This window comes from Perca flavescens, chromosome 8, assembly GCF_004354835.1.
Source record: "Perca flavescens isolate YP-PL-M2 chromosome 8, PFLA_1.0, whole genome shotgun sequence".
NCBI classification, from domain to species: Eukaryota; Metazoa; Chordata; class Actinopteri; order Perciformes; family Percidae; genus Perca; species Perca flavescens.
Genome location: NC_041338.1, coordinates 30460733 through 30475782, shown reverse-complemented (window position 1 = coordinate 30475782; position 15050 = coordinate 30460733). Strand labels below are relative to the sequence as shown.

Genomic DNA, 15050 nt, shown 5'->3' with positions numbered 1-15050 from the left:
ACTTAAGAATTTGTTATAAAAAAGCAATTGAGAAAATGATTTCAGCATTTTGGTCTCCTTTTTCTGACAGAAAGAAACACAATTCAGAAGCAGCCTGAAGATCACCTAATAGCGGTTATGGGTATACATTTACATGGCACACAACCTAAACCCTTGCGCTGACCTTTGACCTTTACAAAAACTGAATTACTATATTTTACTTTACCTGCAGCTTAAAGAATTAAGTCAGGCCCCAACTTTGCCTGGGTGGGGCTTTGATTCCCACTGGGGCCACCATAGCTAAAAATACTCGCAAAGTAGCCTACTCCCTCCCAGCAGCGTAAGTGTAAGTACTTTATGTGATATAAAGTGGCGGCGCTGCTAAAGGCGCCCAGTTGAAACCCTGTAGCCCTGAATTAGACAAAGGATAGTGTTTCTACTGAAGGTGTGAGTTTAATACTAGAAAAGCCCAGCTGCTGATCCCGGCTGTGCTGCCAGAGTGGTCAGGTCTGTCCTGCATTACTGTACAGCACTGATATCAACAACTACTGCAGTCCACGGGCTGAATGTTAGGAAAAGCACGTTAGTTATTACGTCACACCAATTACACTCTGCACTGACGGAGCTGCAGGAATTAAAAATCTCTGACTTTAAAAAGCCTGATTTCGGCTGATTTGGCACCACTTGGATGCACGGTACATCTTATCACTGGCCGATTTCATTTCTTAACTATCACTCATTTTAAGCAGGAATAAAAGCCCCAACATTTCTCATTTATTTTTTAACTTCTTTACGTCAGCTCTTTGTGTAAGAGGTGGAGAACAATCAAGCAAGAGTGACTAATGAGCTTTAAAAACGGTACAAGCTTAGGCGTATGATGCACCGCAACAGCAGCAACGGGGTTACTTTGGGTTTAATAAATTTAAATGGCATTATTTAATTTCTCCTCTCACACTATTTCAGGGTTTCGTTTTTCTTCTTCTTTTTTGAAAATAAAGTTAACGGTCTGTTTATGAATAGAAATGAGCTTTTTTTCTCTAAGAGCAAAGTTGTATGGGTTTTTGAATACAAAGAGAATCTATTTTGTGAAATCCTTGTATTCTGATTGAATGGAACAAAACTAAATCAATAAACTTGGACACGCTTCAATGGTTCTTCAGCTATCAAGATATGGGTGTAGTTTTAGATTATACAAATTGGAATGTCTCTACTTTTAAATAAAACAAAACAACTGGAACTTGAGTACACTCCCATCCAGGGTGCAAAATTGCTTCTTTGTCAAACACACGCTTCCAAAACACCAGTTCAAGACCCGAGCTTCTGGTTCCACTTTAGGCATGATATATGAAACCCTAGCCTACTTAGCACACACCGACGTACACACAGCGCGATGTGTGGTTCAGAGACAATGGAATCGTTGTTTTGGGTCGGGCCCTCGGGGGAGCTGATGTGGGTGGACCCTGTGGTTTAGGTCAGAGAGGAGAGATGGGGGGGTCAGGGAGCCAAATATCAGCATGGGAGGCCAACGGTGAGTCGACAACCGCTCCACAGCTGATCAAGAGGGAAAAAAGCAGATCCAGCATGGAAACCCCCCCCCCAACCCGATATTGTTTGACACCTCCATATCAGAAATGTAGGCAGGATGAGATAGGAAAGGGAGAATAAGCATCGGTTCTTTATATCATCTGTGGCAATGCAACTTTTACTTTTTACAACTGACCTGATTTCAGACTTAAAATGAGATCAGTACAGTTTACACTTTTAGGCCTAACTTTTTTGGTTTTTACATTATTTTTTTTTTAAATACCCAGATGTTTAAAGAGAAGACCATTTAGAACAGATTTTCAGTGTTTCCTGCATCCAGATGACAATGTTCACCATAGTTTACAGGGTTTACAGTTTAGGGCAAGCACCCACTATTAGAACGTGAAAATGCAAAAGATGTTCTGATTATGCACCAGCGTCCTTTAGATGAATTTATATGATGATATATTATTTGTGCTGCTAATGGTATTTCTCTGTTTTTCTATTTATTTTTTAAAAAATTTTTTTACATTATTTGTGTTAATATATTTTTGTTTTAATATCCAAAATAAAAACAGATAAATTCACAGATATTTTTTTTTTTAAATAATTATAGAATATAGTGATCCCTATTTATTTCCAAAAAATACTAAAAATATTCTCAAATATCAAATCATGTTGGTAACAACTTGAATGTTTTTAACCAATTTGGGCAGATGTTTGTCCTTCTTGTTTCAGAGAAAACAACATTTTTGGACAACTTAATTAGAGATGCAGCGTTCTGTATATCAAAGACATGTGTGTGTGTGACGGTTCAAGAGACAAACAGTTTTGATCAAAGTCAACCTCTTTGAAGAGCTGTGTCAAACACACTCCAATGGCATCAAACATGATCTGTCTTGGTGCTGACACAGGCAGTATCTTGTTTTTTCATTAGCCTACAGTTATATCAAGTCAGCCTTCGCCAGATGCGAAATTATCAGGTGAACAATTTGGCATTTAACTGAAATTCTAGTAAAAAAGGAGGACTTGATAAAATCTCTATTTAATCTGATTCTTTTGGACGACATTCAAAACTGTTCCGGCAAACCACATTGCATGCGCTCGTACCATATGCTGGCTGGCCTGCAGCCAAACTGAGCAGAAGAGGGCTACTAGGCATATCCCACTGACTGTATTTGTAGTCAAGACCCACATGCTGTGGCTGATCATTAGTAAAGAGATCCCTATCAATTACAGAGGAAGAGATTGAAACCAACCACAAGTTGTCCAGGGGGAGTCGGCCTGTTAGCAGAGCCGAGGAGAGCAGCACTGACCACCAAACACAGGCATATACAAAAGTAGATTAAAAAGGAAGTTTATGTTTGGAACACATACAGCCTTTCTACATACACAGTGATGCCCTGTTGCTCCTAATATGGCAAGTTGTGACAGTGGTTTATACACCAGTGTCCTAAATGCTAATCCACACACACACACACACACACACAAACACAGACAAAGCCCATACCTGCACACAATCACAGCTCAAGCTGCCAATCCCTTAGAGGAAGGCAAACATAGTGCCAGAGCCAAGACCTTGTTAATTAGCCAATAAGCTTAACTCTTGGGGCCGACCCCACTCGCCTGTTAAGCTGTCATCACAACTACTTCCACCTGAGTGTATGAATCCATAAGCCCTCACACACACAATCACACACAAACTGGTCAGGCACACATGGCTCCCTTAAGTTCGAAGTTTGGTCATGCACTATAGCTTCATCTGCAGCTTAGTTAAAAAAGCCTACGGATGATTTAACCATCAAAGAGTGTTACTGACAGGCCTGGGCTAGTAAGCTGCTAATTGAAAAAAGGTCAGTTTGCTCCCTTATAAGAAAAGGAATCATCACGGCTAATGTTTTATTTCAGGTAAGGCGTCACCGAACATTTGCAGCACAGGTGCAGAAGTGGAGAGTAACGAATTACAATTACACATTACTGTAATTGAGTAGTGTTCTATTTTTCTAATCTTTAGCTTAAGTATATTTTGTTTTAAGTATTGTACTTCACTGCATTTTAAATCACATCTGTTACAGAGTAAAAACAAATGCAAGGAAAAAATGTGCACCGAAAACTACTGCAGTGAATAATGGGCAGGATGGGCAGCGCCAGCTTGTGTTTACTGGCACTAAAATCACAAGAAGGATGGAGACAGACAAGTCAGACACCAGCGGTGCAGACCAAGCTAAAAGGGAAACCCTGTTAATTTCTGCTGAAGTTGAACTCGAAGGAAATGAAGTGAACCCCTGGCCATATTTAAGCGACCACTTCAGCTTCAAGTGCAAGAAAGGCAATGGCTTTTTAATCCAGAGAGACCGGATTAGCAGCTTTAAATGAGCTACTTTTTTACTTTAACTGAGTAGATTTTTGAACTGGTCATTTTACTTGTACTTAAGTAAAAGTTCAGCAAAGTAATAGTACTTTTACTTAAGTAGAATATGTTTGTACTCTTTCCACCTCTGCACAGGTGTTAATGCCGAATACACAGAGGTACACTAGTCAAGGATGCACATTAGTACACATCACTCCCAACTCGCCAACTAACTAGTCCCCCTCCAGAAGAGGACATACTTTCCACAGTTTGAGTGGCGGTAACAGCAGAGATGTTGAAACAGGCTTTCAGCAGTGAGAGAGAACAAAGCCAAGCCTGGCAGAATGTCTCTATTGTTAAAGAGAAGCAGGGTTAGAGGAAGGCTTGGCCTCGCTCTGACCTCCTCTTCCAGCTGTGGAAGCCATTATATGGGTGATTGGGTTGCCCAGCTCTGGCCTGGCCTCAACTCAAGACACATTGCAGACTCCTCCAAACTGGACAACACAGGCTTAATCACATAGTACAACGATAAGGCTCATAAAAACAGTTGCTGCACCAGAAGCTGCCAGAGGTCACATGGCAGTGTTGGTGTGGAGGATACAGTCAGTGAACTGCAAACATGTTTTCCTTTACCGTATATTGATTATACCTAACATGTAGTTTGTGGTACAGTTTATTTGTCAAATATAGTTAAGACGCCATGGCTTTGACTCTAAGCGGCTTTATGAAAAGTAAACTACAAGGTTTTAAAGCCCCCCTAAATTACTTATTTTAATAACTTTTAAAATTTTGAAAACAAAATCCTTAGGTATTATTTATTTAAAGAGTTTAACACCTTAAAACTCAGGTAATCTGCTTCATCTGGACATGGTGTGTTTGATCAGATTTGAGTGACAATGGTCTGCCACTACACGCAACGAGCCCCTCAACTCTCACCCGATTTTTGATTAAAATATTGTTTTATTTTTTTTGGTTTTTTAAATTTTTTTTTATTTCAGTTGACATAGGAACCCATTTCTCATCATAAGAAGTTGATTGAGAAAACATGTTAACAGGCCCTTTAGTCGTGCATTGCTGACATTGTGCAGACAAAAATGGAAAATGGCTTAGTGTTTTGCACTTAATTATGAGTTCAGGTTTCCGCAAAAATTAATCAATTCAAGACAGTCATGGTGACTTATGAAAAGAAAGCCAGGTTTGTTGGATCCCAGAAATGCATCATGTTGCCACTAATGCCAGATTGGAAGTTGCGATGTTGGCCATTTCCACATGACGGGAGGGGCAGTGGGTGGTGTTCACAAATATGAAACAGTATCATTAGTCTGGGCTTTTATGAATACATAGTGTGTGCCTTGAGGTAGCAACTAAATCTGCTGTTTTTTTCCTTTCCTTTGGATCTGTACGAGATTTTCTTTATTATATTGTGGACAAATCTCGGAGACCAATGCCTCGTCAGACTGATGGGTAACCGTCACATAGTCTCTGACTGCCTGTCAACACCGTGAATGTCCCGTGATCATAAAAAAAAAAATCATAAGAGAGCAATGTCGCATCAAATCTATGAGTTGTACACTGCCTGACTTTAAGCCTTGTTGTATCCAGTCAGTCTCCATGCTTTCATCTCAGACAACAGCAGATGTGTTGTTCTTATATATATCAAAGATATCTCCTGACACATAACTCGTGTCCAGTTTACGTACTTTAGTTGAATTCATAAATTAGTCACACACAGGTGTCCCCTTTGCTTCTTTACAGCAGTACAGTGTAGTGGTAATTGTGCCCGATCTCATTTGCAAATGAAACACATGAATTGCACAGTAATTCATACGGGTTCTGGCGTGAGCAGGGATTAGAGTGATGTTAAGTGTTTGCCAGGCTCCAGAGCTGCTCTGGGCACATTAGATGGCTGACGAAGTTGGCACGAGGGCAACTTGCCCATGCCAGGCCCCGTTAACAGCGGGTCGGCCCCATGGAGACACAACAATACAGATAATGATAATTCAGTCATCAAAACTGAGGGAGCTTGATTGCACACTTCACTGGGTTTAACGTCCATCGGGCAGCATCCCAGAATGGTTTGGTTTGGCATTCCACTCCTGACTGCTTTTTCCCTTTTTGCATTGAGGGCTCAGGGACAGGTGAATTCAGATTAATGATTGCTAACGAGGCACCCATCAATGTTAAGAGACGGGTTGTTGTTTGGGTTATTTCTCTTATTTCTCGTTTATTACAGCCTTTTATTTCTCATCCTCTCTATCTTTTATTTTAAGCTACAAAATGACAGAGGATGGAGGAGTGTTTCTATGCCACAGCATGTCTGGTGGCCACATTTTCTCTTCTGATGTTCCCTCAGGCTGGCCTTTAACATTATATTCAGTAACCAGTCTAACAGTTGAATAAGTACTAATTGCTATAACGGTATAGAAAAAGCCTTTTGAATGAAGTATTTGTATCTAAGCCTTCACACAATGCAGGCACATTTCAACATGAATGCAAAAAATGTCAGACCTTCATCCTTTTGGCTTGTATGTTCTGAAAGGCAGAAAGGACGTATTTGCAGCAACCAGCTGTGTGGTAATACACAATCTTAAAGACATCTTGATAAAGCTTTTAAAAGCTGAGGTGGCAGTTGGGCGAAAAAAAAATCTCCTACATTACAAAGTGAGGCGATGTCTATTCATTAGAACTGTCACAGGCACTTAGGGCTCCTCGGAGTAGCGGGCGGCTAACTGCGTGCCGACAGGGGGTGAGCGCAGCGCGGAGGCTAACAACGACATCATCCACACTTCAGCTCAGGGCTACAGTGCACAGAGGGGTCAGCCATGTTAGGCTAAGTGAGCGCTCAGTGGCTAATAGGCTCTGTTCTATTTGATCATACAGCCAATCTAACCTGGGAGAGCTCAGCTGACTGAACTCTTTTCAGCGGGAGGTGGAGGACAAGGCAAGGGACGGCATTGTTCAGGCTTTAATGTTCTTACCGTTTGAGTTGTTATGATAGGCCACGTTCAAAGTGTCAGTCTAAGTGAACACGTGGCACTGAAGAGTCAGAAAAAAACAACTTGGAATACACTTGTGGAGTTTTAAAGTGCTCATATTATGCTTATTTTCAGGTTCGTAATTTTATTTAGAGGTTACATCAGAATGTGTTTACATGGTTTAATTTTCAAAAAACACCATCTTTTTGTCGTACTGCACATTGCTGCAGCTCCTCTTTTCACCCTGTGTGTTGAGCTCTCTGTTTTAGGTACAGAGTGAGGCATCGCACTTTTATCCATTTTTTGTTGGGAGTCGCACATGCGCAGTAGCTAGGCAAAGACGAGTAGCCAGTTAGAAGCAGAGTATGAGGGAGTGCCACGCTAGCAGCTAGGTGAGCATCATAACGTGTATTACAAAGTGACCATGTTTGTCTCTGAAGTAAAGGCTGGACTACAATAGAGCTGTTTGGAGCAGTTTGTGAACAGTGTTTTCTGTTGGAGATGGTAAGTCCCTTTGGGGGGGACTTTGGGCTTTTTCACTTTGTAAACCTATAACGTGCAATAAAAAGATATATAACACAATAAAGGAAAGGGAAAAAGCCAAAAAAGCATAATATCACGGATCACTTTAAGTGATCCGTCACCGTGTGTGCCACATCAGGAATCAGTATATAAGCCTATTTAGCAGGTTGGTCTTGCACTCTTGTGTGCATTTCATACCTTTCACAAAACAAAACAAACTGACAGCTTATGAATTTGAAATGCTTTGCCTTTACCAGTGACACACAACAAAGCTTTAAATCAGCACGTGAGCAAGGTTGCCTGTTGAAGAGGGATTCCAAAAATGTGCCCAAAGTGATTTCAAAGGTTCAAGGATAGAAAGAGAAACAGCAATCCCATCATCATATAGTGAAGGAGAACAAGTTGTGATGAAATGAAAAAGCATTATTTCAACAAAATGAACAAATGAGAAAAAGAAAAAAGGGTGTGTCGGTTTATCGCTCAACAGTTTTGAATGGAACTGAAGGAGAACTCACCTAATGAAACATTCAGCCTCAGCCATCTATTGATCACCTCCTCTCATTTGAACTAAACTCATTAGTGGAGGGGAAAAAATCTGTCAACCTCCATTATGTAGGCTTACATTAGGCTCAAAATGAAATGCATTACCACAGCAGTGCATGAACGACATTTTTACAATGCATCTTGAAGGATCACATCAATTCACATGAACACTTACAGGGCAGAGTTATTATTCATGCTAAACACTGTATGATTCAGTGTGCATGGTTATATTGCACATGTTTATCTTGTTTGTCTTTGTCTTTTTTCTGAGTGTTTGCAGCGGGATCAATGCCACTAGTCCTCGGGGATAGCAGCTAATTAGCAAAGGAAGAGACAAACTCAATAGCAAGGTGGTTTTTTTTTCTTCCTTATTTTCCAAAGTAGAGGAAAAATGTGCAGGAAATCTGAGTCATCTTTGGGCATCATTGGATGAAATGTTTCAGGCTGTATTTAAGAAAGAACCGTGGTGCTGCTGATGTATCTGCATGTAAAATCGGCTGCTGAACATTTTTGTACTCATGCACAACTAGAGCTTGTCTTTTTTTAGACACTACACAGGACGGACTCCAAAGAAAAGTGCATCTTTTTAAATTATTTCTATATATGTTTTCTTATATGGTTTCCAGTTAATTTTCCAGTTTATTTTGAAGCTAGAAGCTGCACCCCAAATCATCAATAAAGGAACCTCAAATTCAACGTTATGCTCATTTTTTTCAGAATCTGAATACATCATGAATCCTTCATTTTTGCCCCACATTAAACATTACGTAAATAGTATTTGTGTGTTATTTGCTATATTTACTTCCAACTCTGTTCCCAAGATAACAATAAATATAACACATATTCACTCACTTTTACAAATGATATTAAGAATAGGAAACATGTTGTTGACCACCTTTTGAATATGACATGTACGGTTTGCATTGCTTTGCTCATTCAATTAAAAAGCACGAAATATCCACGGTCCAATAAGAGATCTGAAAACGTTTGCAATTAAATAAAGAAAAAATGAGAATCCTAAGAAACTTTGTTTTGTTTTTGTTCACTGTGATGGATATTTTAGAACAAACTGCAGCAAACAGGAACATTTGATTTGAACTGACTGACTGTGTGCAGAAACCGGCATGAGATTAAAAAGAAGCAGATTCAGAAGCTTAGCAGGGTCGAGCCCTGGTAGTAGTTGGATGGGAGAGAATGGGAAACCTATACATGTGATGGAAAAAAAAAATGAAAATAAGACACACTCTTAAAGTTGTCCCCCAGCATTTCCTTCCAACCATGTCCCCTTTGATTTGACAGGAAGATTTCACAACACATTTGAACACGCTCACACACAAGTTTTTTCCTTTCAAACCGGTTTCCTTACTGTAGATAAGAGGCAAAGCTACCTGTCTTTCAACTAAAGACACTGTGTGTTGTATTCTGCCTCTGGCTGTCCCATTCTGGCCCACTTTACTGTATCAATAACAAAGTAAAACCTTTAAATGAGAGAGATAAAGCACTCCTCTGATATCATCATGATTACTATGTGCACATAACAGTAAAGAGGGGTGTTAGATGGTTTTAGATCTGGCTTGCTGTGGGGTGAGAAGGGGCAGGCTGAGGCATGCTGGGAGACTCCAGCGCTTTCCTGTGTTAGTGGTGTAGATCAGAGGAGCCGAGGAGAAAGGGAAACCTGTGTTTTCACTGATTGATATTGTGATCTAACGAGCAAAAGGATCTGTCAGTTGTAATTTTAGATGTTCAAAGATCTTCTAGAGAGGATGTGTTCAGAAAGGGAAAACAAAATACAGGTAAGCCTGTTCTCTCTGTTCGCTTTGTGTGTAAGTGAAGAGAAAATGAGCGACAACAGCATCCTGTCTATCAAATGTGAGGGAATAAACTCGGATCTGAAACTGTGTTTAGGAGCCCTTCAGTCCGTTTTATATCCATAGCAAAACTGTCACTGTTGAAAATCGACAACGGTTAAACATTCTTTAGAATTATGTTAAACCTGAAATCTGAATTTTATTTTAATTATAGCCATGATTTCTCATTGTTTGTATGGCCTGCTAACTATTGTTAGCACATTTACTTGCTGTTTATGTGCTGCTATTCAGTCTATGCTCTAGCTTACTGCCTTATGTTAGTCAGTTGAGGATGTATAAATTCATCTACATTTCTGTTGACATACAACAACCAACCCTGTCTTCTCAAAAACAACTAAACTGTATTCTCAATTACGCTTCAAGGAAAGCGACTGCCGCATGATGTGAAACCGTTGTTTTAAATGTGGTAAATGTTGTGAATTAAAATAAAACTATTTGGTTAGGTTTAGAAAAAAATCATGGTTTGGGATATTGTTTGTTACGTAATTTAAGTAACGTACATTACGTAAGTTAAGTCAGGTTAAGTACGTGACGTAGGATAAGTACGTTACGTAAAAACAAGTCAACGTTGACTCTTGGTTTCACACTGGGCACGGACGGGGGTCTCCTGGGTGAAAGTCCTGTTTGTTTGACCCAACCATATCAAGAAACACACAAATGCACACGCCTTAAGCTGAAGACTATGGCCTACCGTCGTGTTCTGTCTTGGTCAGCTCCACAAGTTTCTTCTGTTTCAGTGTGTCCACCACGTCTGCCAGGCTTCCTTTGCGGCGCTCCGGCGTCCCGAAGGCGAGGCTGATCATTGGATCCCCGCGATCCCTGGAACACTCCTCTGGCTTGGGTGGAGAGGTAGAGTTAGTCCGGTAGGAGTAGACTGAGCAGCCTTTACTGCTTTCATTGTCCTAGGAAGAGACGGAAAATAAGAGATCGAAGATTAGAACTTCTGGAATATATCTGCACTGATGCGGGTTTGATGCAAGCTGCGAACTTGTGCCCTTTCATTGACTTGTTTTCTATTTGGTTCAGACCAGACTAATACATCCCACAGCTCTTATATCTATATACTGCATATGCTTAAATTATTATTTGGATTTAGCTGATGCTTTTTCAGCGGTGCTTTACTTTGGCATGGGCTTACTGGCGTGATACGGAAAAAGGTAAATTTTTGGATTGCGTTTTGCTACTGACAGAGCGTCACGAGTACTTGATGTATCTGTCATCGGGAGCCCTGTGGTGTCACCACATTACATTTCTTTATTGGTTGGGTCTACTCTCGAATCTATGATTCTATTATTACACATACATGTCAGTGTTTGTTGCAATTGAAGGGTTTTAAAAATTAAAGAGTGGCCGTGAAACCTGGTTTGCAAGTCTTTCCCCATCTCTTTCCTGGTTTCCTGTCTTCTATCAGATGTCACCTCTCTAATAATGACCCATAACTAAGGCAAGGAGGGGCATGACCACAACATAGAAATACTGTGAACTTCAGCGAACAAAAAAGGCAACCTTGGATAAGTACAAATTAAGTCCTGAAAGTCTGGACCTCTGTCGTTTTTACCCTAAAAACATTACAATATACAGCTCTAATTAAGTTCTTGTATTTTATTTATTGTTTTATGGTCCTGGAATAATTATGGATCTACAGTCTTCCAATGTTTTGACAGGCACACAAAGTCCCACAAATCAACAAAGAAGCCTACTTGTTGGCTCTACATTTATAGACTTTATTGTCTGAGGTAATGCTAACTTAGTAGTAACTACATTGATTGGCCTTTTGTAGTTTGTGCTGAATGACCAGAGTGTTTCTGCCCCATTGCTATTTGCTCGGCTGGGTTATGAGTTAAGTGAGAGGCACAAGGAGTCTATATTTACCAAGAAGATACATAAGCCCTTCAAGACGACCATATTGTCCCAACAACAGACACTGTAGCACAGGTGTTCTAACACCGGGGCTATTTCTGGATGCTTTCTCCTCCCCTTACAGAGTGGGGGGATCTCAAAGAACTTTAGGAGGCTTATGTTTCAAAGACAGGGGGGCTTTAAGTAACAGCAGGATCTTAAGACACCCTTGAAATGACTCCAGGAGGCCCTGTTGTTCACTTTGTCTTAAGGCGGAAGATGCCTCTGTAATAAGGATTAGGAGATAGTGTGTCACTCGTGGATTGTTCAGGTGTGTTTTTTCAGCTGCATAAGGCTACCAAGGATTTATCATGAGCAGCATGATTGAGGCAGAAAGGCCAGATTAGGCCCAGATCATATTAAAAACCAAAATGTCACACATTCTGTCTGCAGCAGATATTGTCCATGTCTACACTGTGATGTTAGTTGTCCTTAAGCAAGGCAATCACTCTAGATACAAAGGCATTATTCATGTATGCGAAAATGAAATATTTGACCAAGTAAATAAAAAATGTACTTGACTTTATAGCTTTTCAAAAGTTTGTTACACACTAATTAAAAATGGTGTGTAATAACGTCAACTTTCATTGGGTACCTTTGTAATGCAAGACACATTTAAGAGAAATCTGTAAAAACAGTTGTTTTTTTTAAAACTGTCCTTCACTTATTGGACAGTGGACTTTTTTTTCCACAAATATTTGCTTTAAAGCTTTAGTGCGTAACTTTTTTATATTAATGAACGTCCATTACATGAATACATCTTCCATAGTATTATTTTTACCCTTTTAACCAGTGGCCAAAAACTTTATTTTGTCCTTTTCATAATTGTTTTCTAATTTAGAACAAACTAAGAAAAAACTTCTAAAATCACTTCTTTATTATAGGCTCCTATCAGGCTTTAACAAGCATTAAGTATTCAGGAACATTTGTCTTCAAGGCATCTTTGAACCCTGACACTGATGAAGAAGAAGAAGAAGATTTTATTTATTTATATTAGGACAATGCACATTAATCAACATTTCTGTAAATGCGCCAGTGTTAGCCAGTCCGCTAATTTTCAACTGTAGTACTAGTTGCATGCATGTCTTTAGGGTGGGAAGAAACCGTGCCGCCTTTAAAGTTCTGATTATGCGCTGAGAAATAAAATTGAGGTATAATATCAAGACAACAACAGAAAATATAATTATATTTTAGTAAAATCACACAATCCAAAATTAAAAAAAAAATTTAAAATGAATAGGACTTTTGTTTGGGAAATTTTAAATGTATCCTGACACAACACTGATACCTAAAGAAACTTTATTCTCAGAACTTTCTACTTTCCTCAAAGGCTGAAGTCAAACACGCCTCTTCCATTAGGGACCAACAGAACCTGAAGCTAAGTAACTAACACCTTGACACATACAGTACCTACATACATAAATACACACTCCCTCTCACACACGCACGCACGCGCACGCACGCGCACACATAAAAACAGGCTGTGGTGATAAGAAGAACCAAGGCATGTACCAAGGGCTATAACTCTCTAGAGGAGAAGCCTCACTGGGCTGCCTACAGCACTGCCTGCAGCACACAGACCAGAGAGGACCACTGGTGTGTGTGTGTGCGTGCGTGCGTGCGTGTGTGTATGTATGTATGTGTGTGTGTGTGTGTGTGTGTGTGTGTATATTCAATTGTGCACAATCATCATAATGCATGAGAATTTGCACACCCTGTGTACCCCTGCATGTATTTCATGTGTGTTTTATGAGTTGTGTGCCCTGAGTGTGTGTGTACACTGTGTACACCCACTGACCACATTTGTTTTATAGAGTTGAGTTATAGCAACATATCTCAAGATAAGACATGGTCAATTTCTTAGCTCTGTGCGTAATTCCCATCTCACCATCGCAGCAGGCACCACGTTCTCCCACTCAGCATCCGTCAGCTTCTGTCTGATTGGCTGTAGCTCGTCCGGGTGGGGTCGGTCATGCAAAGAGGGAGACGGTGTCTCCTTTGGGCCCTCTCGCTCCTCGCTGGCCCAGGCCGCATTGTCCTGACCCATCGCTTCCTCTTCCTCAGATGGTGGGTGAAAGGGAGGCGTTGCTCTCATGGAAGACATCATTCTCTGAAGGAAAAGAGGAAATGGTTTTACTGTAACTATGTGGCCTCAGTTTGTACTGGTGCATTGCCACATGTCATTTTAGGCTAGTTTAGTGAGAGGAGAGGAGAGGAGAGGAGAGGAGAGGAGAGGAGAGGACTTACACTCTTTCCCAAAGTGAAAAATAAGCACTTTTCCATACATAAAGTTTAATATTTTTGTATATAAAATGAGTAAAGTATACCATTCTCTATGTCTCTACCATTTTACAATGAACATAGATTATGGTACTTTGGTACATCAGAGTACAGTATTAATTCGACATTAATTTCTTTACTGTAACTATTGTCTAAATAAAGGAAACATATTTACCTGACTTAAATCATATTTTAGCATTATTGTTTACTATATTTATTGTAGGTATGCTTCTTAGGTGTATTTATCAAAGTTTAGGTGTATTTATCAAAGTTTGTGTTAGTGCCTGTGCTGGTTCTACTGTTTCAGTAAATTTTTATTAATTGTATTTTAAGTGCTTTATTCATTATTATTATTATTTTCACTTTCTGAGGATGTTCAACAAATAGTTTTTTAAACAAAAGTGTGTTCATGTCATTTTTAGGCTATAACTGGATAGACAGATGGACTTTACAATTATCTTAGATGCTTCCAATATCAAGCATCATATCCATATGACCCTTAATAAACTGTAACCCACGGTAATGTGCACTGTTTGAACAGCTTCCGTAGCTGCAGCTGGGTTAATGTAAATCAGCAATCACTATAATTCTACCAAAAAAATGTTGGGTGCTCTTCTTTGAGCATGTCCAATACTGAAAAAAATGTGTCCACCCCTGACTGCATATCGAAGCCACACACACAAAAAGTGGAGATTTTATAACCACGCATTTGAATAGTTCATTCAGAACCACAACTTTATTTAAAATGCAGACACATGATGGTTGACGATGTAATTACAGCTCACTCACACACAAGCAATTGAAAGTACATATCATACTTCTGGCTTTTAATCGGACACACTCGTTCTGAGCAACTTTTAATGACGGCAATACATTCACGCTGAATGTTCCGCCCACACATGCACATTAAGCACATACTGCCATGGGGATAATCTATTAATCTATTAAGCAGCATCAAGGCCACTCATCACCTCAGAGCTGTTAAAAAGAAGCAGACGCCGTGCTACTGAGTTTCAGTGGAAAAGAATCTCTTTTTTTCTTTATGTGAGCCTCAGCCTGGGAGAGTCATTAGGCTAATACGTAATTTACTGTAATGACTTCCCTTTGTTG

At 39.8% G+C, this 15050-nt stretch overlaps 1 protein-coding gene across 7 annotated transcripts in view; it reads right to left on the bottom strand.

Moving 5' to 3' along the window:
• LOC114559752 (transcription factor SOX-6) overlaps positions 1-15050 on the bottom strand; it is a 112897-nt gene that overhangs the window by 59762 nt on the left and 38085 nt on the right. For all 7 annotated transcript variants that reach the window (XM_028584602.1, XM_028584601.1, XM_028584600.1 and 4 more), the window contains 2 exons: positions 13549-13770; positions 10453-10663 (listed from right to left, as the gene is read on the bottom strand). In XM_028584602.1, coding sequence (XP_028440403.1) covers positions 10453-10663; positions 13549-13767 — 430 coding nt within the window. In that variant the 5' untranslated portion in view covers positions 13768-13770. The remainder of the gene's footprint in view (positions 1-10452; positions 10664-13548; positions 13771-15050) is intronic.